At 54.9% G+C, this 25,073-nt stretch overlaps 2 protein-coding genes across 9 annotated transcripts in view; one reads left to right on the forward strand and one right to left on the reverse strand.

Moving 5' to 3' along the window:
• On the forward strand, positions 1-4,527 carry ZNF414 (zinc finger protein 414). 2 transcript variants are annotated; one of them, XM_053372238.1, is made up of 7 exons: positions 1-235; positions 466-564; positions 1,063-1,170; positions 1,407-1,512; positions 2,111-2,637; positions 3,272-3,430; positions 3,969-4,527. In XM_053372238.1, the coding sequence occupies exons 1-7, from the start codon at positions 16-18 to the stop codon at positions 4,043-4,045; spliced, it is 1,296 nt and encodes a 431-aa protein (XP_053228213.1). In that variant the 5' UTR covers positions 1-15; the 3' UTR covers positions 4,046-4,527. The 2 variants fall into 2 exon arrangements, with proteins under 2 accessions (XP_053228213.1, XP_053228214.1); XM_053372239.1 differs by lacking the exon at positions 466-564.
• A 978-nt stretch (positions 4,528-5,505) lies between these two features.
• Positions 5,506-25,073, reverse strand: part of MYO9B (myosin IXB) — a 37,074-nt gene continuing 17,506 nt past the window's right edge. The window contains exons 15-42 of one of the 7 annotated variants that reach the window (XM_053372214.1): positions 23,222-23,311; positions 21,953-22,066; positions 21,383-21,422; positions 20,518-20,640; positions 19,581-19,661; positions 18,934-19,044; positions 18,214-18,336; positions 16,935-17,084; positions 15,995-16,161; positions 14,888-15,790; positions 14,223-14,280; positions 13,658-13,788; positions 12,922-13,076; positions 12,373-12,563; positions 12,040-12,138; positions 11,661-11,837; positions 11,281-11,319; positions 10,998-11,109; positions 10,767-10,840; positions 10,367-10,559; positions 10,134-10,262; positions 9,610-9,715; positions 9,057-9,188; positions 8,495-8,618; positions 7,373-7,420; positions 6,376-6,509; positions 5,985-6,124; positions 5,506-5,610 (exon numbers count right to left, since the gene is read on the reverse strand). In XM_053372214.1, the coding sequence (XP_053228189.1) occupies positions 5,986-6,124; positions 6,376-6,509; positions 7,373-7,420; positions 8,495-8,618; positions 9,057-9,188; positions 9,610-9,715; positions 10,134-10,262; positions 10,367-10,559; positions 10,767-10,840; positions 10,998-11,109; positions 11,281-11,319; positions 11,661-11,837; positions 12,040-12,138; positions 12,373-12,563; positions 12,922-13,076; positions 13,658-13,788; positions 14,223-14,280; positions 14,888-15,790; positions 15,995-16,161; positions 16,935-17,084; positions 18,214-18,336; positions 18,934-19,044; positions 19,581-19,661; positions 20,518-20,640; positions 21,383-21,422; positions 21,953-22,066; positions 23,222-23,311 (3,943 nt within the window). In that variant the 3' untranslated portion in view covers positions 5,506-5,610; position 5,985. Of the gene's footprint in view, positions 5,611-5,984; positions 6,125-6,375; positions 6,510-7,372; positions 7,421-8,494; positions 8,619-9,056; positions 9,189-9,609; positions 9,716-10,133; positions 10,263-10,366; positions 10,560-10,766; positions 10,841-10,997; positions 11,110-11,280; positions 11,323-11,660; positions 11,838-12,039; positions 12,139-12,372; positions 12,564-12,921; positions 13,077-13,657; positions 13,789-14,222; positions 14,281-14,887; positions 15,791-15,994; positions 16,162-16,934; positions 17,085-18,213; positions 18,337-18,933; positions 19,045-19,580; positions 19,662-20,517; positions 20,641-21,382; positions 21,423-21,952; positions 22,067-23,221; positions 23,312-25,073 lie in introns of all 7 variants that reach the window. The other 6 variants (XM_053372213.1, XM_053372216.1, XM_053372215.1 and 3 more) reach the window with 6 other exon arrangements.

The following is a 25,073-nucleotide window of genomic DNA, read 5'->3' on the forward strand; positions in this document are numbered from 1 at the left end:
TCAATCAATTCAAGAATGCAGAGAAGCAATCTTTCCTCTCCTATTTGGGATAATAATAATAACCAGCTGCCCCCTGTCACCCCCTCTGGCCAGGAGAAGACACCGCCGCCACCACCTGCTGCGCCACTTGCACCCCAAGACCTTTGGGCATCCTCCCCCAGCCATGCCAGGAGCAAAGTGGAGAAGGAAGAGGGGCCCCCGCCGTTGGTGACCTCTCCCGTGGCCTCTTTGGGGGGTGAGTAGGGGCAGGAAATCAGGCCTATTCCCCCCCCCAAAAAAACAAAGCCAACTTTCTAGTCCTCATGAAGGCTCAAGGAAGTGGCCTTGGTCCATCTTGCTCTGTACTGTCTGCACGGACTGGCAGCAATTCACATGGGGGGTGTGGAGCTGGAGGGGGGGCCCTTCACAAGCCCAGCAGGGACCCCGCTGCGATCCCCAGCCACCAATGACATCTCTTCTTCCTAGGCCCGGCCAACTCAGGGGTTTCGGCGACCCACAGCCACCCCACGCCGAGTGGTGGGGGGCGGAAGCAGGACCTGCGGCTGCCCAAGAGGAGACCCCCAGGTGAGCTGGAGGCCGGGGCGGCCCTTTTTAGCAGGGGGGGTAAGGAACGGGGTGCACGGGGCCTAGTTTGGGGGTGGCCCCCTCTCCTGTCTCCCCAAAGGTGGGGCTGAGAACCTTGCCCCTCCTCACCGGCTCTGCTGCACAACACTCACATTTTTCCAGGCTGAGAGCTTTGCCTACGTTTTCCTCCGGCCCCCACCACTGCCAAGAGGCCCTTGGAAGATTATCCAGGGAGGGGAACACGGCCCTCGCGCCGAACAGGATTCCCAGTTCCCTATGGATCCTTCCGGTCGATGTGTCTTTTGCCCTAGAGAGGACATGTGTCGGTTGTTCCCATTTCACAGAAAGGGAAAATAGAGGCATGGGGCTATGAGCTGCTCCAGGCGGGGCTGCCAAGGCCTCTTGAATCGTAGAATAATGGAACTGTATTGTTGGAAGGGGCCCCCCAGGGGTCATCCAGCCCAGCCCCCTTCAGCTAATTCTCTTGCCTCGCCCTAGGGAGACGCTACCAGTGCTCTGGGGACGGCTGCCGCCTGGCCTGCCGCAGCATGAAGGAGCTGCTGGATCACATTCGGGTTCATTATCGGCCCACACAGTCGGTGGAGGGTAAGCCCGGTTTGGGGGGGGGGAGAGGGTTGGCGAGATCTCGAATCCGACTCCGAGCTGCCTTTGTTCCCTCGCACTTTCCACCGCAGTAACCATTTTTGGGGTGTGTGTAAAGTTTTTTCATTTTTTAAATGTAAATACAACAGAGAAAAATTGTAACGACCGAAGGTGAAAAGCATGGCTATTGAAATGGGCTTGTAGAACGAATGAGCCCAGCTGCCTCTCCTGTTTCCCAGGGAAGATTTTCCGCTGTTCCTCCCCGGGCTGCTTGGAATCGTTCCCCAACATGCAAGTTCTCATGGAACACATAAAGGTGCACTACAAGCCCAACCGCTACTTCAAGTAAGGCCTTATTCTTATGATGATGATGATGATGATGATGATGATGATGATGATGAAGGGCAGGATCTAGAGGGGGCCAAGTAAATCTACTCCCAAAGTTCAGGGGGTTTTTCTGGTATTTTATGCATTGTGATTTGCTATTTCTATCCATGACAGAAGAGTCTTTCTTTATTATAATACATGTATACTGTCTAATTAATTACTTGCTGGCGTTTGATTTTGGCGTTTACTATGGGATTCTAATGCATTATTGCACATAGCTTTATTTGGTATAAGTTGTTTATTTTAAAGTCATTGTGACTTTTTATATAGCATCCGATTGTTGCGGTTTGATGTTTTATTATTAATTTTGTGTGTGTTGGAAGCCGCCCAGAGTGGCTGGGGCAATTTAGCCAGGTGGGCGATGTCAGGAGCTGCCCGAAGGCGTGGGTGATGGAGGGCTCCCCCCCCCCCGGACACCCGTTTCTCAATCCTCCCTCTTTGGAGCAGCTGGGATTGAGCTGCCAACCTCCAGAATCAAAAGACGGGTGTAGCGTGTGGGAACGGGCCCTCCAGAGGTCCTCCATCCCAACCCCCTGCAACCTGTCCCCCCCTCCAGGTGCGAGAACTGCATGACGCGTTTCCGGACGTACCGGTCCCTCTTCAAGCACCTCCACAGTTGCTCCTCCGCCAGAACCGCCGCCGGTGCAGCCGCCGCCGCCGACACCCCACCCCTGCCGCCGGAGAAGCCCCTCCCGGAAAAGGAGCCCCCCGGGAAGCTGCTGGAGGTCCTCCCCAAACTGCAGACGGTCATCCAGCAGCTCAGGAAGGAAGCCATCCTCCCCGGCGAGATGGAGGCGCCGGTGGCGGCCCCCGACCCGCTCCCTGCCGGCCCCCTGGGGCCCTTGCCTGCCCTGCCCCCGGGGTCCCACGCATTCCCTCTGCTGGAGCCCTCCCTCTTCGGACCCCCGCCGCCCCTGGCCAGGTTTCCAGGGCCGGCTCCCCACACGCTCCCGGGACCCTTCCTGCCTTACGTCCATCCGGGGAGCTACGCCTTGCCTCCCGCCGCCGTCCAGAGCCGCCTGCGGCCGTTCCTGCCGGCACAGGGACTCCCCATCTCCAACGCCGTCTGGAAGAAAAGCCAGGGTGAGCGGAAGACCTTCCCCCCCCCGCCCCAGGAGGGTCTCTCTGCCCCCCCCATCGTTACCTGTCTGCCAGTCCAACGATTGTGCCCAATGTGCTCAGATTTGAGATGGCCCTAATCCAGGTTTCTAGTCCTCATGCCTGCACCAGGGGGCGGGAATACTGGAGAGGTTTGGGAACTGCCCTTAAATGTTTCACTCTGACGGCAGGGCGCTCTCTGGAAGGCTCCGCTCAATTCGGAAGCTGCAGTCAGGCAAGATGCTGCAGAGAAAGTGCTTTAAGCATTAACAGGCCAACACGTGGCTCATAATGTTCTAACGAAATATATGTCATCTGTATTATTTCACAATTCTGAAACCATGGGTAGGGAAACTAAGGCCGTATCCAACCCAATCACCTTCTCAATTACATGAGAAGAATGTGTTCTTTTAATTCAAATGCATCTCTGGATTGTTTGTGGGGCGTAGGAATTCATTCATAGTCGTGGGACTGATTTAAACCATGATTTAAATCAATTTCCACCCTGGAGAGAAACCTCCCCAGATATTTAGGAAGCTGGCGCAGGTTTCCATCTCCTCTTAAGCGTATTTGTCCGCTTGCTCCGGGGCTGATCCTTCTCTTTTTTGGCGCCCCGCAGGGCACTCCTCCAACAGCCGCATCGTGTGGGAGCACACGCGAGGGCGCTACAACTGCCTGCAGTGCTCCTACTCGACGGCGTCGCGGGAGGAGGTCACCCAGCACGTCGAGGACCACCGCAAGAACCCCTCCCCGCCCGGGCGCCTGGACGGAGAAATGGGTGAGTGGGGGGGGGCTGGCGGGGGACCTTCCCTTCGTCCCTGGGGTGGCACGGGAGGCGGCTGGGCTGGCTGGCAGGCGCGGGGGACCCCCGCTCAGGACTACAGCTCCCGTTGCCCCCGGAGTTGTAGTTTGGCAGCGCCCGGTTTCCCCAAATCCTACTCAGAGCAGCGCCCAGGGGTCTACTTGAGTTTGGCCAATGCTGGGGTGTAACGTTGGACACCGAGAAGGTTGGGCAACAACTCCCATCAGGCAGAGGTGAGGAGAACTGTAGTTTGGCAGCGGCCGGAGGGGCAAAGGTTCCCCAACTGCTTCTCACTGACCTGGCTAGGCGCACTGGGAGTTGTAGTCCAACCATCTCTAGCTGGGGAGCGCCCAGTTTAGCCAAGGCGGTTTGACTCCATCTGTTGGGGTTTTTTTGCAGTTTTTATCAGTTCTGCGTTTCTGCAATAGACAAGTTTTGCTTTGTGATGGATTTTGAATGTGCCTTAGAAACAACAACTGATGCCTCCCCCCTATTTTCCTCTTTCCTCCACCAGACTTTGGGGTGGGGCTCCCCTCGTTCCACCCCAGACTGACGCCGGAAGTGGAGAACACCCTCTTCTCCCCACTGTGAGGCTTCCACGGTGCTGACCCCCCCTCGTTTTGTCACCATCACCATCTTCATCCCCCCTTTTAAGGTGCAGTAAGGATGGTGGGGGGGTCCTGGCTCCTCCCCACCCCCCAAAAAGGGGTAGAGGGTGCAGACACCCCCAGGAGGTCTTTCCTCTTCAACCCCCCACAGAACGCGTGCGCACAAATGGATGGTGTTTGATGGGGAGGGGGTTGAAATTTAATTATTATTGATATTAATTTAATCTAGAACTTTTTCCGGTGCATTCTTCTTCCCTCTTTTTTCTCCCCCCCCCCAAAAAAAGGTTTCTCTTGCTTTAAAGGCAAAATGCTCATTTCCCCCTGTTCTCTTGGTGAGGACACCTCCAGCCCCTCCTTCCCTAAAGCCGATGATCAGGTTTGCTCAGGTTTGTTATAACGGGCTATTTGCTGCTTTTGCAAAAAAAACACAAAAAACCAGAAATAAAATGGGAATTGTACAGAAAATGTGAGCGAGCCTTCTTGTCTTGGTGTGTCTTTTGAGTCCTATTTTCGGGGGGGGGGCAGTGACAAAGGCAAACAAATACACCTACCTCTTGCCGGTGGGGGGGGGGCAAGGAACATTCTTTTGTTTTTAAAAACCCCCCGTTTTGTTAGATTTAAGCAACCCTCCCCACCCCTCTACTCACACACACAGAGAGAAACTGCTCAGGATTCAAGGCGAGTTCCACCAGCAAAAACACAAGCAGGATTTTTTTGGGGGTGTGGAACTGCGAGGAGTGAGGTCTGCAGTGAGCAGCACCCTGCTCCCTGCTCCTGCAGGCATGAAGTGGGGAGCCCACAAGCGCCCTCCACAGCCTTGGCCAACTCCCAGAGTTCAGCCTCCGTCCCGCTGCCAAGAACAACTCGGACTCCCTTCTCCTCTCTCAAAAAAGTGCACGGTTTTAATATGAACAACGATGCATCTCGTCTTCTTTTTGGTCTCTGTTCAAAGCGTTATTACAAAAACAACAACAAAACACAAACCCAACAGTTCTTGTAAACCACTTGGAAAGTCGTCAGACAGGACGGAGGAAGGGGATGCGAAATGGAAAGGGGGGCGTCTCTCTGCCCCCTGACTCCCCTCCGAGGGGTCCGGTCAGAGTCTGTCGGGAGAAAGGGTGCGCAAGGCACCATGGACTGGGGCGGGAGGAGAAGTGCTAAGGCCGGTTCCCCAGGCTGCTCACAATTGCCAGCTCCTTTTCCGAGGACGGGACGCATCCGTAGGCAGAGGGCCAGGAGAACTTTCCTTGAGGGGCAGCTCTGGAGCCAGACTTGCCAGAGACCTGCTGGCAACCCAGAGAATCAGGAGGGTGGAGGAGACCCCGGGTCCTGGGGTCCAGGGCTGCAGAGAAGCGGCTGGAGCTTGGCAGTTCACAGCAGTGGCCCTTCCTGGAGCAGCAACAGCAGAGGAGGAGGAGGAGGCAGCAGCTCCTGCCCGGAGGCAGAGGGGGCAGCCTTGCCCCGGCAGGGAAGACCAGGGTGCTTGGCGATCCGGCTGCGTCTTTGGCAGGTGGGGGGAGGCACCGGGCGCAAGGGGCTCACTGCTTCCTTCAAAGAGAGAACGGGGACACAAGGGGCTGTGAGCAGCCGGCGTCATCCAAGAAATATTTCGGAAACGACGGGCAGGGTGGCACAGCACCGCCCAGTGGGTTGCTGGAGGGGGTCTCGGCGGTGGGGCCTGAGAACGCCCCCTGCCTAAAATCCCAGCCAGTGTGGACACCACTGGTGCACCAGAAGGCATGAGGCACAGAATTTTGTTCCTGTTTTAAGGCAGTCAGGGAACGTCCCAGCTCCAAACCCCGGGGCAGCGCCATGCTGGTGACGGGAAGGGCTCCTCTTGCCTTCGGGCGTCTGCTGCCAGCGCTGGGCCAAGGGGGTGGGCTCAGTCCCAGGCAGGTTCCCCAGAAAGCAGAAGCAGGCACCTTAATACTGGCTGTCGGGGTCCGGGCGGCCCCCTCGCTCCTCCAGCAGGCTCTCGGTGCTGGCCGACGTCTCTGAGTCCAGGTTTTCCTCGTCGGAGCCCCTCTGGTCCAGCTCTGGCAATCGGTAGGTGATGTCTTCCCTGTGGCGGAGAGAGAACGGAAGGGCCATGCTCACCACGCTCCCAGAGGAGAAAAGGCAAGGAAGGGGCGGCGTTAGAGATGCTCACAAAGCTCTGCATGGCCTGGAAAAGTTTCCCTCTCTCTTAATGGGACGCCCAGATTGCTGTGGCAATCGCTGCCCCCAAAATGCCAGGGCAGCTGGGAGGGAAACTCCTCCTCTGGCTCCCAGCCAACCCCCCCTCCGCTCCCCCCTCGGGGGCCTGCCACTCACTTCTCCTCCTTGATCGACTGGATCCTCTCAATCAACAGCTCTTTTTCCCGGTTGTCGGTCTCCTCTCCCTCCGGGATAGCGCCCAGTTTTGGCGCAGTGCCGTCGTCTGACCCAGCCTCTGGGGAGCCTTTGCTCTGGAAGGAAGGGGGGGTGAGAGACGGCAAGGTCTGGTGTCTGTTCTGGGCCAGGAAGGAGGCAAAGGGTCCTTCAAAGCCCGTCCAACCGAAAAGCCTCCAGGGTTGCAATGAGACACGAAGCAGCACCCTTTGGGTGGGCAATTTGACGCTCGCCGGCTTTTCCCAGGCGGCAAAACCGGTGCAGTGCGGAAAGGGCACTGAGGAGGGAGGAGGAAGATCAGGGGGCAGCGCAGGTAGACGGGCCACTCTCGGGTCTACCTCACAGGGCTGTGGTGAGGCTGAACTGGGAGGAGAACCCCAAAGGTTTCAGTAGCCTCACAGCCTGCTCCAAGCTTCCTATGTATCCAGGAATGTTCATTTTTACACACCGTGAGATTTGGGTGGGAGGACACGCCCGACACAGTGTTAAAGGCTGCTTCTGCCCATGTGCAAAGAGCCTTCTTCCCTTGCCACCAAGCAGACACAAGCCAGCCAGCATATGCTACTTTAATTAGAATAAAAGGCACATATATATGACTGTATATATGAATAGAACGTCAGGTGTTAGTGTGAAATCCTTTTTTTAAAGAAAGGAAGGAGAGTGGGGGGTGACTTCCAAGGCAGCCCTGAGAAGACCTGCAGCAGTTTCTATTTTCTGAAAGAGAAGCATAGCTTTACAACCTCCCCACAAACCACAATTTGGACACGACTGTTGTGACTTGGGATACGTGCAGCCACGCAACATGCGGTACAGGTTAAAAAACAAAACAGCTCTGAAAAGTCGCCTTTTCTGGCTTTGGGGGTCATGCTCTGTGGCCGTCAAAGAGAAAGCGGGGGAACACACACACGCCACTTGTCATGCACTGAGAGTGTCTACCTACCGGCGCTCCCTTGCGGGGAGAGGAAAACCCAAGTTTTACAGGCCATAGCTAGAAAAAGGGAGAAAGAGACGATGGCCACACTCACAGACGTCAGAGGCGCACAATTTCTTTCCGGACTCTCCTTGAATCAATTGCAAAATTGTCGGCGTGGCCTCGGCGGAGGTGTTTCACAATCTGCCTGCCTGCCACAGCAATTGCAACGTGCTGTGCTAGATGCAGGGCGATTTCTAAATCTATTTCCTTTCGTTTCTTTCCCCGCAGAATTCAAATTGCAACACGTGCACACAAAGATGTGATATTGAGAACGAAGGAAACATTTTTACTTCATTTACTCCCAATGCTGTTGTTGCAATCTGAATCCCAGAGAACTGAAACAGCACAACAAATTACAAAAAGGAGCAATGAAAACACCATGAAAAACTAGTCGTGATGCAGGTCTACTGCAGAGCAGGGACCCCTGGCGGTGAGGAACACCTGCCCTAATCCAACCAATCCATGTTGTATCCCAATCACTTACACTCAGAGTAAACCCACTGACATGAATGGAGCTAAGTTTGTCACGTCCATTTATTTTAATGGGTCTCCTCTATGGATGTCACACTAGGAAGTGCATTATCTTATTCAGCTTTTGGCAGGTTTTTTCTCTGCTAAATTTGTACAGATGCACCTCCTTCTGCCAATGGGGAGGCTGCAGTCCAACATGGCAGCCTCTCTGTTGCTGCTGCTGCTGCCCTCTGCTCCTGCCTGGGAGCTTCCCTCGGGGACCCCTTGGTGCCCATGGGAAGAACAGGGTGCTGGGCCGGACGGTCCCTCTTTGTCCTGGCCCTCTGGTTGCTCTTGGCAGTCAGAGGGGGGCTCTGGCCTTCTCGGCCCTGCCTGCGGCCTTCCTGAAGGAATCCAAGTGGCCCCTTCGAGAACAGGAGGCTGGGCTACAGGGGGCCCCTTGGGCCTGACTCTGCTGCAGGGCTCTTTGGAGGTCCTAAACTCCTGGTGGGTGCCAGCGGATGTGCCCACTCAAACCAACAGCTCCTTTTTGGGACTGGCAGCAGCTCCCACTTCACAAGCCACTTCCCCACCCCACCGGGCAATCCACAGGCAGGCTTTGCTCAGGGAACAGCTTACCGAGTTCTGCCGCAGCAAGGAGAGCCGTCGGAAGGCAATGCTCTCAGCTGCCTCCAGCTGGCAGATCTCATCCATCTTCACCTTGTACTTCCGCATCTGCTCCTTGATGATCATCTCCACGCAACTGAGGGCAGAGGAGAGTGAGAGGGAGGGCGAGAGGCTGGCGGGGAGCAGAACCCCCCTCAAGAGACCTCTGGCGGTGTGGGAGGGAGGTGTACATGGGAGGGCAGAGGAGACCCTGCATTCTCCGTGGGGGTGGGTGGTCACAGGCGAGGGGCACACAAGCCAAGCTCCGTTTTCTCCCTAGGCAGATCATCCTCACCCTTCCAGGAGGGACTGATCCAGGCTCTACAGCCTCACAGGAGGGAGGCAGCAGGGTCACAAAAAGGAAACCAGTTCCCAGCGCAGGAGCTGAGTCTCTATTCGTGGGGCAGCAGCTCACGAAAGGCCTTGTGGGAGCAAAGGAGGCGAGAGGACTCTTTGGGTCCCCTGCCAAGCGCCTATGAGCGCTGCTCCACCTGCCCCACTAATCCCAGGCCTGGCTTCCCCTGGGCTCACTCACATGGTGGTTTTTGAGACGTCCTTCATGCTGGTGAGGGGGTCCGAGGTGTCGGGGCAGCGCAAGAGGCAAGGGGCGAAGACGATGGCCAGGGCGTTGGGAGACATGCGGTTGAAGTCCTCCACTAGGGCGACCCTGTGCCACACAGAGAGAGAGAGAGAAATTACACATTGGAAGAGAGAGAAAGAGAAAGGACACATTGGCGGTCCCTGTGGATGCTGCCAGCATCTTTTGCTGGCCCCAGTGGGAGGATAATGCTGTCTTAAGAGGTCACTACTTTGCTCCCGGTTTGGAAACGGATCTCCCTCCTCGCCCTTCACCCTCCCCTCCCTCTTTCCTTGTGTGCCTGGTTATTTGAGTTCTGCAAGCCTGACGCTGTAACTCCTCTCTCGTTTAGAAACGCACGGTTAGTGACTTTGGAAAAGGATCGTCCGAAAAGCAGGACAAACACAAAGTCAGTGACATCCCTCTCGGGATTTCAGATGCGCCTGCAAATACTGTGGAGCTGTGGCTACACACGGGGGGGGGGGACGCAGAGCATGTGGGGGGTCCTTACTTGACCAGGTGGAAGACCAGTCGCTCCAGAGTGTCGTGGTGGGCCTGCGGGAGCTGCTCCAGGACGCTGTAGATGGTGCAGAGCTGTTCCTGTTTCCCCGGGAGCTCTGTGGGGAGAGGGGGAAGGTGAGAGCAGAGCACCGGGGCTCACAGGCAAGGGAGCCCTTCGCCTGCTGCTGCTGCCGCCCACCCACAACAGGTGCTCAGAGCGGCAGAGCTGAAGATGGAGGGCCTGCCAACTGAAAAGGATGTTTAAACAGATAATTCCTAAAAAAAGACCTGAAGCCTTTTTGCTAGGAATAACGGGGGCAGGAGTCCCAAAAAAGCTGACTTATTTATATGCAGAAGAAGGAATACCACCAGCGAAGGAGGAACGGCTTATGAAACGGAGGGACTCTGCTGAAATTAATGAAATAGTGACAAAGTGTTTAAGGAGGCACCATTTGGGACGGAACCCGGGGCTTTTGGCATTGCAAGGGGCGCTTTCTCTCACACAGGCTCACAGCCCGGCCCTCGGAAACTCACCCACAGCCCGCAGGAAATCGTGGTACTGGGCAAAGGTCATGAGGGGGTCGGGAAGCTCCCTCAGCCACTGCTTGAAGATCCCGGTGATGGTATGGATGGGGTAATTCTCCAGCCGCACCGAGTTTGGGTCTGAGGAGGAGGAGAAATAGAAGGAGGAGGGAAGGTGGGTGATATTGGAAAAGAACTCCCAGCGTTCCTCCTCAGCACAGCTCCCTGGGAAAGCGGCGGCTTACCCGCCTGAAGGGCCTGCCGCAGCTCCCGCATGCGGTTGGCTGAGCCCGACTTCCGGTAGATGCCTTCCGTGTAGAGGCCGTGCATCTCCACGTACTCCAGCAGCTTCTCCATGACGACAGGGACGGAGTTCTTCTCGCTGGTCAGGGCGCCGACACCCACCCCAAAGTGGCGGGGCTCCAGGTCATGGTCGCCCTGGGAACGGGAGAGGGGGCAGAGCGTGAGCCGGGGGGGGGGGCAGCATATTTGTGTGTGAGAGAGAGAGACAGAGAGAGGGACTCTAAACCAGGTTTCCTTCAAGCGTTTTGGACTTTAACACGGCTGGGCCACCTGTGGCTGATGGGAGACCCAGCCCCAAACACCTGGGGGGGGGGCTGGGCAGGGGGAGTGTGTGTCGCCCACCTTCTTTGCAGCCGAGGACATGCATCCGCTCTGGATCTTGCAAAGGCACTTCTTGTGGCAGGTCAGCTTGCAGACTAGAGGAGAGAGACGGTGTAGCGTTGCTATGTGACACCCAGTAAAATGGCAGAAATGTGCAGAAGCAGCTCAAACGTGTGCCGGAAATGTAAAAGGAAAGGGAGGGTGGCGGGTGGCCAAGACGTGAGCCCCTCCCTCTGCCCCCCCGCCACTTACTGCGGCAGAGACAGGCCTTCTCCATGGGCCAGATGTAGGAGCAGCACTGCTCACACGACTGCAGGATGTTCACCTGGTAGCTCCCAAACATGTGTCCGTTCAGCTCTTCGATCTGCAAGCGGGACGGGCAAAGGGAAGGGGCGTTACGGCTCCGCCACTTCTCTCTGGAGGGAACAGCGCTCTTAACATGCTTAGGAGCATGGGGACTCGGGGAGATAGGCCCTTATTTCCACTTAAGCCACCAGTGTCGACCGAATCTGAGCCCTGGCAGAACGCCACTCACCACGCGCTCCTGTTTCCGCTTCTTCTTCTGAGCCTTGCTCTGCTGTTGGTCGAGGAGAGAATGAGAAGGAAAAAATATCATTCCCCCATCTCTTTTCTCTTCCTATCATCCTCAGTGTCGGCACAACTAGGTGAGGAAGGATGGGAATTGTGGCTCCCAACCCTTTTACCCGAGGAACCGGCCTGCCAAGAGTCAAAACTGGCTGAGGGGGACAGTAGAAACAGCCCCCATGGGAGGAAGGGGTGGGGTCTCCCCTGTGGCAGAGGGAGGGTTTTCTGGGCACAGGTCTCCATCCCTAAGCGATCCATACGACCCACACCCACAAAACTCTCCTGGGAAGTCTGGCTGGCCCCACGAGGGAAGGAGGAGCTGTCACAGACCTTAGCTGGCCCCAGGTCTTCCTTCTTGGCGTAGCTGCGGGCAAACTCGTCGAGGAGGGACTGGAAGAGGTTGAGGACCAGCTTGACCTCCTTCTCCTCCCTCTGCTTCGCCATGTTGACCACAAGCAGCTGGTAGTTCTCCATCAAGTCTTGGTAGCCGACGTGGATCTGCCCGTTCTGCGGAAAGAGGCCGCGCTGCAAGTTCATTCATTTAACAACGATCCACACGTTGCCTGATCGACAACAGCAGCCGCCTCTGCCGCACAGGGCTCTGGGCTAGAGGGGCTTCCCCTCTGATTTGCTGAGGAAGCGCTTCCTCAGTCTGGAAAGGTGGGAGCAGGACGTGAGACATGAAGTCCCCGCTCCCAGTGCTACTTACGGGGGTGGAGTACATCGTCTTTATGTTGCCACGGAACTTCTCGGTGGCTTCGAAAAACAAGCACTCGATGGCGGACTTTTGCGAATGGAGATCGTTTATCTAGGAGGTGCGGGGGAAGCAGAGACACGGATTTAATCGCCGATACTCTGAGGAGGAAGGTGCATTCTGTAATCTCTATAAAAACTGGATTTATCTGTTTGTGCTCTATCTGGTTAAGTCGCTTTGATTCCTCTGTTGAATGATGCAGCCATCTCAGGCATCCGGACAGCTTTTTAAGATGAAGTGAAATCCAGAACAAAAAACCCTGACTTCTTGTGGCTGGGCCACTCTCACCTTGTTCAGAAGAAATTCGTCCAAGTACTTCAGCTCGTTGGCGTTGGTGATATCCCTCAGGAACGGCGCACGCCACTTCTCGGGCGCTGTCTTCACTTTCCTGATCTTCAGGGTGCGGCTTCTCTTCGCCTTGCCCCCTTCTTTGGCTTGGCGCTCCTCCCCAGAGGGGTGGTCAGGAGGCCCGGAGGGAGCTGCGGGGGACAAACGCCGAGGGCGGGGCTCAAGGCAGCTCTTCTCTGCCAGCCCATAACCCCCCCCCCCCCAGCTAGAAACCCCTCAGAGAAGACGCACAAGCCTTCAGCTTATGTTGGGGAGGGGAAACGCTTGTTGGTATGAGGGCCACATTCTCTCCTGGGCAAGCTTCCGAGGGCCGCCTGCAGGTGGCAAGGCAGAGGTAGGCAGAGCAACGAATGTGAATTGTATGTTTTGTACAGGAGGCAAGACGCTTGCGAGACCTGGAGGTCAACCACCCAGGAAAGGCTCCCTTCTTCCCTTCTCCCTGCCTCTCTCTCTCTTCTCACCACATACCTGGCTACCCACAAACCTCACCTTCTGCCGCCCTCTGCGCTGGCCCCTCCATGGGTAGCACGCAGGCCAAGAGCTGGAAACTCTCGCCCTCGTCCGACACGTTGGGACTCTCCTTGAGGTTCTTCCTCTCTGGCTTTGGCCCAAAGAATTTCCACAGGGGGCTCTTGAAGGCAGACCTGATGGGGGAAAGGAGGCTTTGAGGAGGAGGGTGGCGGCAGGATGAAAGGGCCTGCCAGGGAGAAGGAGCTGCCGCTGCTTGGGATTTTATTTCCGGCATCACAGAGCAACCCCCCTTTCCCTCCAAGCTGCTGGCAGGTGGGCGGGGTATAAATAATAATAAATGATCACCATCATCATCATCATACACCTGGCTTTCAATCTGGGTGGACTACAACACCCATCATCCGTGGCTAAACTAGGTGGGGCTAATAGGAACCCAAGGCGGAAGAACACTTCCCCCCAGCCCACAATGGCTCTCAGGATCAGGGGCGACTCTGTCCCACGAGGCCCAAACTTGGGGACGCATGGCTGGCCCTTCAGAAAACAAGGGCCAGGACCCTAAGAGGTGAAGGAGGAGGGGCTTGGCCAACCATGAATTTTGCACCAGAGCAGCTCCCTTTGTAGAACAACCGCTGAGTTGTTAGAGTGGGTCTGGGATACTAGGACAGCACGGGGGGGGGGGCTCTCCAGCGCCAATGTCCACGCTGAAAGAGCCCTGCGGGTTTTCTGCCTGGACAAGCAGAGCATGAGCACATACCTGCCGTCCACCTGCTGGGCAGAGGTGGCTGTGGGGCTGGCTGCGTCCAGGACGGGAGGAGGAAGCAGCTCCTGGGCCTGCCTGGGTGGTGTGAGAGGCTTCTTGTCGTTCTGGTCACCTTCCAGCACGTTCTGAGGTTGTTGTGCGAGATGGAAAGAAGCAAACTGCCCATGAGAAAGACTCCAGCAGAAGCTGGATCTGACCCAAAGGGGCCCGGAGCCTAGTCCTTACAGGGGCCGACCAGATGCCCCTTTTAGGAAACACACAAGCAGGACTGGAGCCCCACAGCAGCAATTCTCCTCACTTGTGATTCCTAACAAGCTGGTTTGATGCAGGAATAACACACTGGGGCTGTACCAACCCAATCCTACTCAGGCTAGAACCCCTGAAATTAGCCATTTCCATCTGTTAGTTCCAGTGAGTCTTCTCTGCGTAGAACTCTGCCGGATGCAACACGTAGGACCCTCTGCCACTCTTTGCTCAAACTTTGCGGTGGTGGGCAGAATTCTGTAACTGCACCCCCCCCAAACAAACCAGGTCCAATCTGCCTGTGCACTGCCCTTACCTGGGTGGGGACAGCGAGCCTGGGAATGTCGTCCAAGGAAGACGCCGTCTCCTTTTTCCTGCAAAGAGGGAGAAAGAGGCGTTTCAAAATGGAGCCACCCATTCCAGGGATCGGGGGCCCCTTTGGGGAGCCTGCTGCTGGAGGGCTGCAGGTGTTTCTCGCCTTTGGAAAGGGGGCCCCTTGGAGGCCAAGAGCAGGTACAATTTCAATCTGTGCGGACAAACCGTCAGCACAAAGCTAGCTCTCTTTGGCCACTGTCGTCTGACCTTGATATCGCATTGTCTGCCTATAAAATAAGACAGAACTGAGTTGCTGCTGCATATTTAGGGGTTGGGGGGAAAGCGGCTTCCCGCTGGTCCTTTCAACACCCCTCCAAATACGGAGGCCGCAGCCACAAAATTGACAGGCAGGAAAGAAATCAAGCAAGTATAGGGACAGGCACACAATCCTGCATTATAGCTCTTTCTCTGATCCTTCTCAGTATCTCATCCAGCCGGGAGAACTGCTCTCCTTTGGCTTATGTGACTCTACAAAAGCTCTCCTGGCCGGATACTATGGCCATAGTTACACCATGCGCTTAAAGCGCTGTGATGCTATTTCCTGGCTTCCCCTAAAGAATCCTGGGGGATTCAGTGCTCCTTCCACCCCCTGGAAGCAGGGCTCACCTGAGCTGCGGGGAGGGAGTCCGGGCCGGCTGCCTCCTCTCGTCCAAGGACTGGCTCAGCCCGTCGCTCTGCCCGCCTCCGGCCAGCCGCCTCTTCCCCTTCCACCTCTCCCGCTTGTCCCGCAGCTTCCCGGGGTCATCCTGGTACCGCTGGATGTGGAAGGAAGGGGGGCTGTCCAGCTCCTTCTGAGACGCCCGCCGGCCTTTGTCGGCCGGGCTCCGGAAGCTCCAGCTGCTGGCCAGGCCGCCAGGGTGGACGAGGGCCAGATCCGTGGGCCTCTCGGGGTACGTGAAGCTCTGGCTGATGCGGATTTTGGGGCTATCCTGCCTCCCCAGCCCATTGGAGTCCTCTTTCGCCCCAGCTCTGTCCTCTTGCTTCAGTGCAGGGGCCGGAATGCCACCGTCCACAGGAAGCCGGTCCTCCTTGCCGCCTGGAGCTCTCTCTCCCGGCACGCTGCCAGGATGCGCTTGAGGGGAGACCCCCGCCTCCTGCTCCCCTTCTGCTCTGGGCCGCTCAGGCGTGTGGCCCCCTTCCCCCTTGGACGGGCCGCCTTCCCCACTGCTGCGGGGGTCATCCACCGAGAAAGCAACATGCTTGCTCTGCAGCTCGTTGTGCTCCAGGCCCCTCTGCCGGCGGAACGCCCGCTTCTCCCGGCTGCTGGCCAGACCTTTTTGGGAGAGTGGAGGGGACTGGCCCCTGCTGTCGCCGCTGCTCCCGGCTCCTTCCTCGGCCTCAGCCTCGCCTGTCTGGTCCAGGGACGCCTCCGTGGACTCTGCCGGAGCCTGGCTTGAGACGTGCTCCTCTGGCTGGTGTAGCCCGTTCACCTGCTGCTGCTGCCGCTCCACAAGAGCCTGCGCGACTGCTTCTTCCTCCCGCTTTTTGTCGGCAATCATTTGATGAAATCTAGATTGCAAGGTGTGTGTGGGGAATCAACAGTTGGTTTAATGGGGCACGGTAAGAGAAAATGAAGGGAGACACCGAGCGCAAAGGCTGAACAATGCCGGCCCTGCGGACTTCTTGTCTGATCAGGCAGGGCTCTCCTCCCGCACCACAGTCCCCCCCCCCCCCGGGGCTCAAAATGCGCAGAGAGCGCCTTGCCCCCCTCACCTCTTGCGCTGCAGGTGTCCTCGGACCAGAGCCTGAACAAGGCAAATCCTCGCCTTCTGCCGGCCGTAAGACTTCCGCTCCCGGTACCCGCGCCACACCGATTGGATGTAGAGGGCTGCGTTCTCCCTCTCCAGCGCCCTCCGGACACGGTAGGAACGCCAGCAAGCCTGGGGGCCCAGGAAGGACAGGTGAGAAGCTGTGTGTCTTTGCTTCTCACATTGCATTGTGTTTTCTGCACTGCAACTTGCTGCTGTTTTTACTGGCTACAGTTTAGAAATTATTGTAATTGTTAAGAGTGAATCTATTATTTGCTGATATTTAATTTTACTGTGTACTATTATATTCTAATGGACTACTGAATATTACTTTATTTAATATAAGTTGTTTAAAATAATAATCAGATCCTATATAAAAAGTCACAATAACTTTTAGAAAAACTTATACCAAATAACGCAGTATGCAATAAGGCATTAGAATCCAAGAGTAAACACTAAAATTAAACATCAGCAAGTAGAGTAATGAAATGAAATGGCTGGGGAAACCCAGCCAGATGGGTGGGGTGTAAATAATAAAATTATTGAAAATATTATTATTATTAGCAGGTAGGGGCAGATGGACCACCTGGCTTCTGGTCCATTTCACGTGGTATGGACTGCGTCTCTCCCATCTGCACATACCGTATTTTTTGCACCATAACACTCACTTTTTTCCTCCTAGAAAGTAAGGGGAAATGCCTACGGGTGGCATGCCTGCAGATTTTCCTCCTCTAAAAACTACGTGCGTGTTATGGTCGGGTGCGTGTTATAGAGCGAAAAATACGGTAAATCTGCTGCCTGTCAGTGCCGGAAACCCCTAGTAGGACGGAAGGACGGGCCGGACTCTGTGCAAGGGAGCTTCTTGTGTTTCTGTAAGGTGGGGAGCGGAAGGAGGCCCCTCCTACCTGCAAGGTGACGGCCGCCTGCTGAGCCCGCAAGAAGCGCCTCCTCTCCAGCACCATCCGCAGCCAGCTCTGGAGGACGATGATCTTGCGGATGACTTCCTTGTGGAGGGTGTCCTGCAGCACCTGCCGCACGGCCTCCTTCATGAACACCTGCAGAGGGAGGGAGAGGCCAGCCGGGGTCACTTGGGGAGAGGGACCAAGACTGGCCTCTGGCGCTGCTCAGGAGCGACCGCGGCGGCTCTCAAGCCATGCTTTCTATGCAATGCCCATTATTATTATTTTTTGTAAAACTTATATACTCAGCTCGACTGTCAAAACAAAACCTCAAAGCGGTTTACAAAAAAAGGTAAAGCAATAAAATTAACAACAGCTAAAGGAGACTAAAAGCAGATTAAAACACACCAGCTTTCTAAACAAAAATGCACTTAGTAAGTGCCTGATATCAATAGGCAAAGAGCTATGCTTTTATACTTTTTAAAAGTTTAGTGCTGTGTTTTGGTTTAAATGACGTTGTTTTATGTTGTATACCACTTGTATACATATACATATCCAGGGCTTTTCTCTAGTGTAAGAGGTGGTGGGCGATGCTGAGCAGCCAAAGTTGACGAGCCTAAAGAGCTGTCAGAACACACCTGAAAGGTGTCAGAAATCCAGTGGGTTTCAGCTGAAAAAAGCACTGTGTATATCTAAGATTAATATAGGTGCATGTAAGAATGGCTGGTAAAGATGATGGGCTAAGCCAAAATGGCAAAAATGACCTGTAAAATCAGAGATCAAGAGGACAATAAATTTAATAAAGAACGGGGAAATTTTATAAGCTGCTTGAAAGAACACTGTAAGCAATTAAAAACATTGGCAGGATTGTAAAAAAACAACACTTGCCATGAAGTGAGAATCATGGTTACCACTGAGTTTTAAGAAAATTTGGAGAATAAGATACGATGCAGTTTGAAAAGAATATTTAGGGAAACCATGGAGGGGTGGAGGGAAGTTTTGGGATTCTGAGAATCCTATTTGTAAAATGATTATGATCTGATGACCATTGCTAAAAATGAAAACGAATTAAAAAATTAAAAGAAAGACTATGGGTGCATGGGTGTGAAGTGATTCATACCAGTTTTTAAAATAAATAAATGTACCCCCAGGAAGAGGGTTTTTTGCGCTCAAAACCCCCCTCACAGCTTGATCTCCACACACAAGGATTCTTAAGAAGACTTTGCGGCTCCTGGAGGGAGATTGGGCTGGCTCAGAAGTAACAACAAGCCCCACAAGGACAGACCTTGGTCTTCCCGATCTGGTAGCTGCCGGCACCCAGCTGCAGCTTCGTCAACAAGGCCGCGATCTCCTCCTTACAGGCTTTGGCACTCTTGGGCAGCAGGACTTGGAACTGGTCAACAAAATCCTGGGGAGGCAGCGACAAGAAGCAAACAACTTAGCAAACACCTCCGGTTTCTGAAAGGTGGCAGGTGTAATTGTCTCTGTGCCCAAGACCCTGGAAAGATGCTGCCGGCCAGAGCGTATAAAAGTGGTAAAGGTAAAGGGACCCCTAACCATTAGGTCCAGTCGTGGCCGACTCTGGGGTTGCGGCGCTCATCTCGCTTTACTGGCCGAGGGAGCCGGCGTACAGCTTCCGGGTCATGTGGCCAGCAGGACTAAGCCGCTTCTGGCGAACCAGAGCAGCGCACGGAAATGCCGTTTACCTTCCCGCCGGAGTGGTACCTATTGATCTACTTGTACTTTGACGTGCTTTCAAACTGCTAGGTTGGCAGGAGCAGGGACTGAGCAATGGGAGCTCATAAACTAATTAAAGTAGGGTGGCCATATTTCAAAAAGTGAAATATTTCAGTGCCCCAATAAATTGCAGGAGGGCACACTTTTGCCCCAGACCAAGCCAGGAATAAACCCGGCCAGGATCTCTGATGGATGCTGAAGCAAGGGGGTCTTCTTCCCTGGCACGAGGGCAAGGGAGAGAGCTGCCTGCTCCACTGCTCAGTGGTACCTGGAAGGTGAACTTGGCACTGTAGCCGGACTGGCGGATTCTCACGGTTTCCAGCATCCCTGTGTACCTGAGCTGCTGGAGGACGAGGCGCTCGTCGAAAAGGAGCTCCCTCTGGAACAGAAAGCAGGAGAGGGTCAAGCAGAGATCTCCCCTCCCCGACGAAAAGCCCCGTCCACCCCAAGGGACATGGTTTGCTGAGGTCACCAGCACTCTCTGGATCCTGCACACTGGCAGAGCTCAAGTCTGCCTGGCAAATGGAAGGTGCAGGATCAACCTGTCAGGGCTGCAACTAATCAGCCCATCGTGCTAATTCAAGATTAGCCCATGTGGTGCCCCCAGAATGAGGCTGGACTACAGCTCCCATCATCCATGACTGCTGGAAACTGAAGCCCAAAAGCACAGGTGGTCCTCATCCCCGATCTGAGAAGAGGCACTCCCTGCTCTTACGTAGAGAGGCACTCCTCCGCCTCTTGCGCACCACAGGGAACGCTACTTCTGAGGTTAGCAGTGGAGAACGTCTGTGGCCTTTCAGACGCTGCTGGGCTCCAAACTCCCAGCACTGTCATCGCCGCCCCTCCTGGGAGCCCAGCGACGTCGGCGGCTCCTGTGCCAGCATAAGGCAACAGCCTCCTGGGGGAAGGCCCTACCTTTTCCGAGTTGGAGCGGATGCAGCGGATGAAGAAGGGCTCGGCTTTCCCCAGGGTCTCCAGGAGCTTGTTGAGAGAGGTCTGCAACGAGTCACAGGTGCGAGAGAGGAGTCAAGCGCTGCCCCTTGAGAGAGCTGGCTTGGCAGCGGGTGGGTGGAGGGAGGCCACCTAACCGCTTTGGGTGGGTTAGAACCAGAGCCTGGGAGAGACAAGGGTTCGAATCCCCCCACTCAAGGCCTTGCCTCTCACGCCTAACCCACCACGCAGGGTTGTCGTGAAGATTAAACAAGCAGGGCGGGGGAATCGTGTACGTCCCTTCAAGCACCTTGGAGAAAAAGGTGGAATACAACCAAATAACTGATAAATAAGAGAATAAATCAAGGTTTCTCAAATTTGGGTCTTCCCAGCTGCTGCTGGACTACAACTCCCATCATCCCTGGCTGGCAGGACCAGTGGTCAGGGTTTAAGTGTGGGGAAGTTGTGCGTCTCCGTTTCTCAGTTTGATCCTTTTACATGCTTTTGTATGTATTGTGGTATTTTACGCAGTTATTCTTATTGATGACAGCTTGGTATTTATTGTAATTGTCAAGAATGAATTTCTGTGTAATTACTCTTTGCTGACGCTTTGAGAGTTGATTCTATTATGTGCTATTATAGATTATTGAATATTACTTTAAAGTTATGTTTTATCATGACTTTTTGCATTGGATCAGATTATTATGAGGTGCGTGTTCTTTGCTGCATCTTTTTGTTGCTGCAAACCGCCTTGCGTTGAGTGATGCAGAAAGGCTGTATACAAATTAAAAGTGAAATGAAGGGATGGTGGGAGTCATAGAAAGCCTGGAATGAATCACAGTGGCTGGCCGGAATCTCAAGGAACTTTGTTAGTGGAAGCTCCCTGCCGTCTTTCCCTCGGAGGTGAGGGGCCGCTGCTCACCTGGAACTGAGCGCTGATGCTGGGCGGCTTCTTCTTCTTATGCAGGTGCAGGAGGGACTTGGTGGTCCGGTCGTGCAACGTCATGCTCACAATGAGCTTCAGGGACTTGGAGTCCAGCAGGTTCTGCAGCCAAAGAGGACACAGCTAGAGAGCCACACCCTCCACGGAGCGAGCCCCAATCCCTCTGCAAGGGCAGGGTGCGGCTGGCACTGAGTGCAAGGGGTTCAGCTTGCACTTCTGCTGACATTGTGCAGTTGTGTGGGTGTGTTGGACAACAGCCAAGCACCGCTGTGCTCTGGCAATGGGCCTCAGCGCTCCTGATTCCCCGCCTCCTCATGAGGACTGGAAACTTGGCATTTTGTTCCAAGCTATGACTGAGCTGCCTCAAGTGCCTGATCTCTGAGTTAGTGCCATGTAGCAGATGGAGTGTCTGATTAGGACCTAAAATCCACTCTTGACGGCCACACCACACCAGCTCTCTAATCTGCTTCGGAATATTGCTGCTTATTTGTTTTTAAATGGCGTTCTTTGGGAGGGAGGGTGAGATGTAACTTGTATACATATCACAGAACCATAGGCTTGGAAGGGGCCACGAGGACCACCTTGTCCAACCCCCTGCAAGGTAGGAATCTTCTGCCCCACGCGGAGCTCAAATCCACAACCCTGAAAGGGAGTCTCAAGCTCCCTCTCTACGCCTAGCAAGGTGACTCTGGTACTGCGTCAAATTCACACACATTTTGCAGGGCGCGAAACTGACACCCTTTATTTATTCTATGCTGTCTTTCATCATTATGCCCCCCAACGGTTTCTCTTCAAAAGGAAAACATAGCCCAGGAAACCTCTGGACATTCTCCACCCAGCTTACCTTTGGGATGGCCTGTTTTTGCTTCGGGCCTCTGCTCTTCCTGTTGAAATAGACACATATATATCTGTATTTTCAAAAGTTACTGTTCCGATGAGTGCTAAGCAGCAGCCCTGCTTTCGTTAGTTCAGCGAAGCCATGCCTAGCCAATTAGATGAAGCAAAGCAGGCTCCGTGAGCCAGGTGATGAGCTGGCGACTCTAAGTGGGGGGTGGGGTGGGTCCTGCTCCAAAGGGTGGCATGGAAAGCGTGTCCCATGACACTAATCCCCCTTTGCCAACTCCTGCAATCCGGCAAGGCGCTTCCTTGCTTTGATTTTAAGCCCCGAGCCTTTGAAAAGTCAGGATTTCACGCCCTCTTTCTGTTACGCTTGAGCTTCTGTTGCGAGCAAGTCAGTAAGAAGCCCGAAGGGTGGTCCCTGCAGCTGCTAACTAGCACACGAGGTAAGCCCTTCAGAGGATCTGCAAGCGCCTGCTTAGCTCCACACTTGCCACTCTCCTCCTCTGTGCAAATTTTGCAAAGCACGCAAGTCTTGGTTTTCTCTCCGCCCCCCCCCACTCCACCGCAAACTCACAGGAAGTGGCAAGTGGGCCTCTGGAGCCGGCTGAGCGATTGAAGGAGCTTGCGGGGATCTTCGCCCTGCCAGGGCAGGGCCTTGATAGTCCTGACTATTTGCTCATGCAAGTCCCTAAGACACGACACACACCCGACACGAGGAAACACAACACACACACACACACACAGAGAGACAGCCGTGAAGAGACAGAACCACCAGAGATTAAACAGAGGAGACCCATCATTGCCCGGCATGCTCAAAGGATGGGTGACAAGAGAGGAGATGGTCCTGGGGTTGACCTGCTGTTAAACCTAGAGGTTTGGGGTGTGTAAATGGGGGTGCTGCTGTTGCTTGACTATAATCACAATTTAGTGTCCTTAATATGCATGAATTATCAAGCATTAATTTGACAACATTGCTCCTCCCTCCAAGTTTTTACATAAAACCCCTGTTCAGATTCCTTCCAACACTGTTTGCAGAGCTGAATTATCTCAGGATTTATATATTGTATATATCTCAGTTGGTTAGAGCCTGGCGCTGATAATGCCAAGGTCACTGGTTCAATAATCCTTGTAGGGGCCAGCTGCATATTCCTGCACTGCAGGGGGCTGCTCTAGATGGCCCTTGGGGGTCCCTTCCGACTCTAAAGGTCTCTGGATCCGCCCCATAGCCCTGGCTCCGCACAAATGCTTCTTGTTCCACGTTTAGCTCCCCAGGTCAGCCAAGGAAGATCTCCTCCAGCCCTCCACTCATGCACCATGCTTGTGGAGAAAGTGCCTCCACACACACACACACACGCACAAAACCCTTACCTTTGCCACCCTCCAGAGAGAGGCACAAACCAGAAAGAGGACAACAGAAACGTGTGAAAAGCCACTCCTGGGCAGATGAACACTTCACAATGCTTCTGGGCTGTGCTGACGGCCTTCGGATTTGGATTATTTGCATATGGCATGCCCCCCACCCCTCAATTTCTCAAAATGTTTAGTAGCTTTAGGGTGTAAACTGCTGCAATTTTTGCACCACTGAGTAAGCTGAGAACAGGGGGCCACGACGGCTGCTGCAGCCAGGACATTCTGAGCGGACACAAATTAGCCCGATTTGGACCTTTACGCTATGACAAGGCCGAGGTTACAGCTGCGGCTCAGGGTGGGTGCCAGCCCCCTCTCCTGCTCTGCCCGCCCTGTGTGCTTGGTTCCCTGCGCCTGGCAGGCACGGAAGGTCCGTCTGCCCAGGATAGCGTCCCCCTGGCTGTCAAGCCCGCTCCTCCGCCTCTCCCCCACTTACTTCTTGCTTCCGTATGAAGCAAAGATGTCCTCAAAAGCGTTTATATCAAACTCCTCAGAGCAATCAAAGGAGAAATCAAGCACTGAGCAGCTGCAAAAAGGGAGGGGGGACACATGCAGAGAGAGGCTGAATAAACAGAGTAATACAGAAGCGAGCAGAGAGAACGGCGGCGGCGGCAGCGGCAGGAAGGTGACGGGAGATCATCCTCTCCCTCCCCCCACGCCCCAAAGTCTTCATCCTCCACATCAATGGCCGGCTCAGATGCCCAGAGAGAAAAAGCGGGTGCAGGCAACTGATGCTTTTGGGTGGCAGAGGGCAGACACATACTCCACCCCCCAGGAGGGACACAACATGCTGAAAGGAAAGACACAAGAAATCTGGAAACCAGGAAGAGGCTGCAGATACGCAGCTGCAGGAGAAAGGTGATGCCCTGGCTATTAAGCTAAGCCAGTAGTGCCCATCCTTTGGGGGGCCGCTGCCCTACCACTTCCATGAGCTGGCCCCCAGGGCCCCCTAGCCTACAAAAAGCTTTATTCAGAATGGCAGTTTGCACGACTCACTCAGGAAGTTCCCCTATCTCTCCAGATAAAATTGGGGCAATGCCTGGATCAGGGATGGGGGGAAACTGCATCTGGGGGACTGGGATGGTGATGGGAGTCGGGGAGGCCAGGGACACCTGCAGGGCTGCCACCGCCCGGCCTAAAAAGGAAAGGACACATTTCTCTTTCAGAACTAACTTTTAAGTTCAGTTGATGGATCAGAGTGACACTCAGCAGAGCCACCCCCCACTTGACCACTTAACTGTTCTTTCATGGGGCCAGGCGAAGGGAGAAGGATCCTGGTAAACCAAACTCCCCTGCTGCTGCCCCGGACTCCACCGCAAGAGGTGCCGGCCTCCCTGGTGGCTCTCGGGGGCCCTGAAACGGCCCAGGAGCACAGCTCTAGGCAAAACAGAAGCAGCAACTTCAAGCAGGATGGCCCACCACCCCAAGCGTGGAGTCACGACACCCGTTGCAAAGAAGGGTGGTGGGTGGGTGCTCTTGGGAGCGGCTGGGTCAGAGAAAGGTGCCGAGGGGACCAGCCCACTTTAACCTTCCTTCTCCCCCCACGACCTCCTTAGCTACAGATTTCAGATGGTTAAAGGGGTGGGGGGGGTCAGCAGGAGGAGCTGCTTTGGGGTTTCATGGGGTGCCTACCTCTTCCTCCATAATCCGAGCACTGGCTGGGGAGACAGGAAGGCAGAGAGAGAGAGAAAGAGAGAGAGAGAGAGAGAGAGAGAGAAAGAGAGAGAGAGAGAGAGAGAGAGAGAGAGAAAGAGAGCGTGTGTATACACAGGCGGATGCAGAGCACAGGTCACTGATGGCGACAACGAGGAGGAAGGGTGAGGAACCTCAGGCCCAGAGAACAAATGCGCTCCCCCCAAGTGGCTCTGTGTGGCCCTTGGAAGTGGCCACACGCCTCACAGGCCCTGCGTGCTCTGCCTACTTGTGCTTCTCCCCCCCCCCCCCCCGCTGCCACTCAGAGGTGTCCCACTGAAAAGGCTTCCTCACCCGGAAGCAGAGGGCCTGCGCATCCCTTCGGACTGCGGAGAGAGGGGCTTTGCGGAAGCGAAGATGCTATAAAGGGAAAGCCCGAAGAAGCGGGGGGGGGGGAGGCAGGGCTTCCCCAATGCACGGACCCAGAGTCCTCAGCCCCTCCCACAAAACCAGGACACCTCTCTCCCCACTTCACCCCAGCTTCTCCTTTCCGCCAGAGTTTCTTCAAGTTGCCCCCACACCCACCATTCGAGGCATTTCCCCCCCTCAACTTGTTTCAAGCTTGTGTGTTACAAGTCTCGAAAAGGCACCCAAAG

Source organism: Podarcis raffonei, chromosome 18 (assembly GCF_027172205.1).
Source record: "Podarcis raffonei isolate rPodRaf1 chromosome 18, rPodRaf1.pri, whole genome shotgun sequence".
NCBI lineage: Eukaryota > Metazoa > Chordata > Lepidosauria > Squamata > Lacertidae > Podarcis > Podarcis raffonei.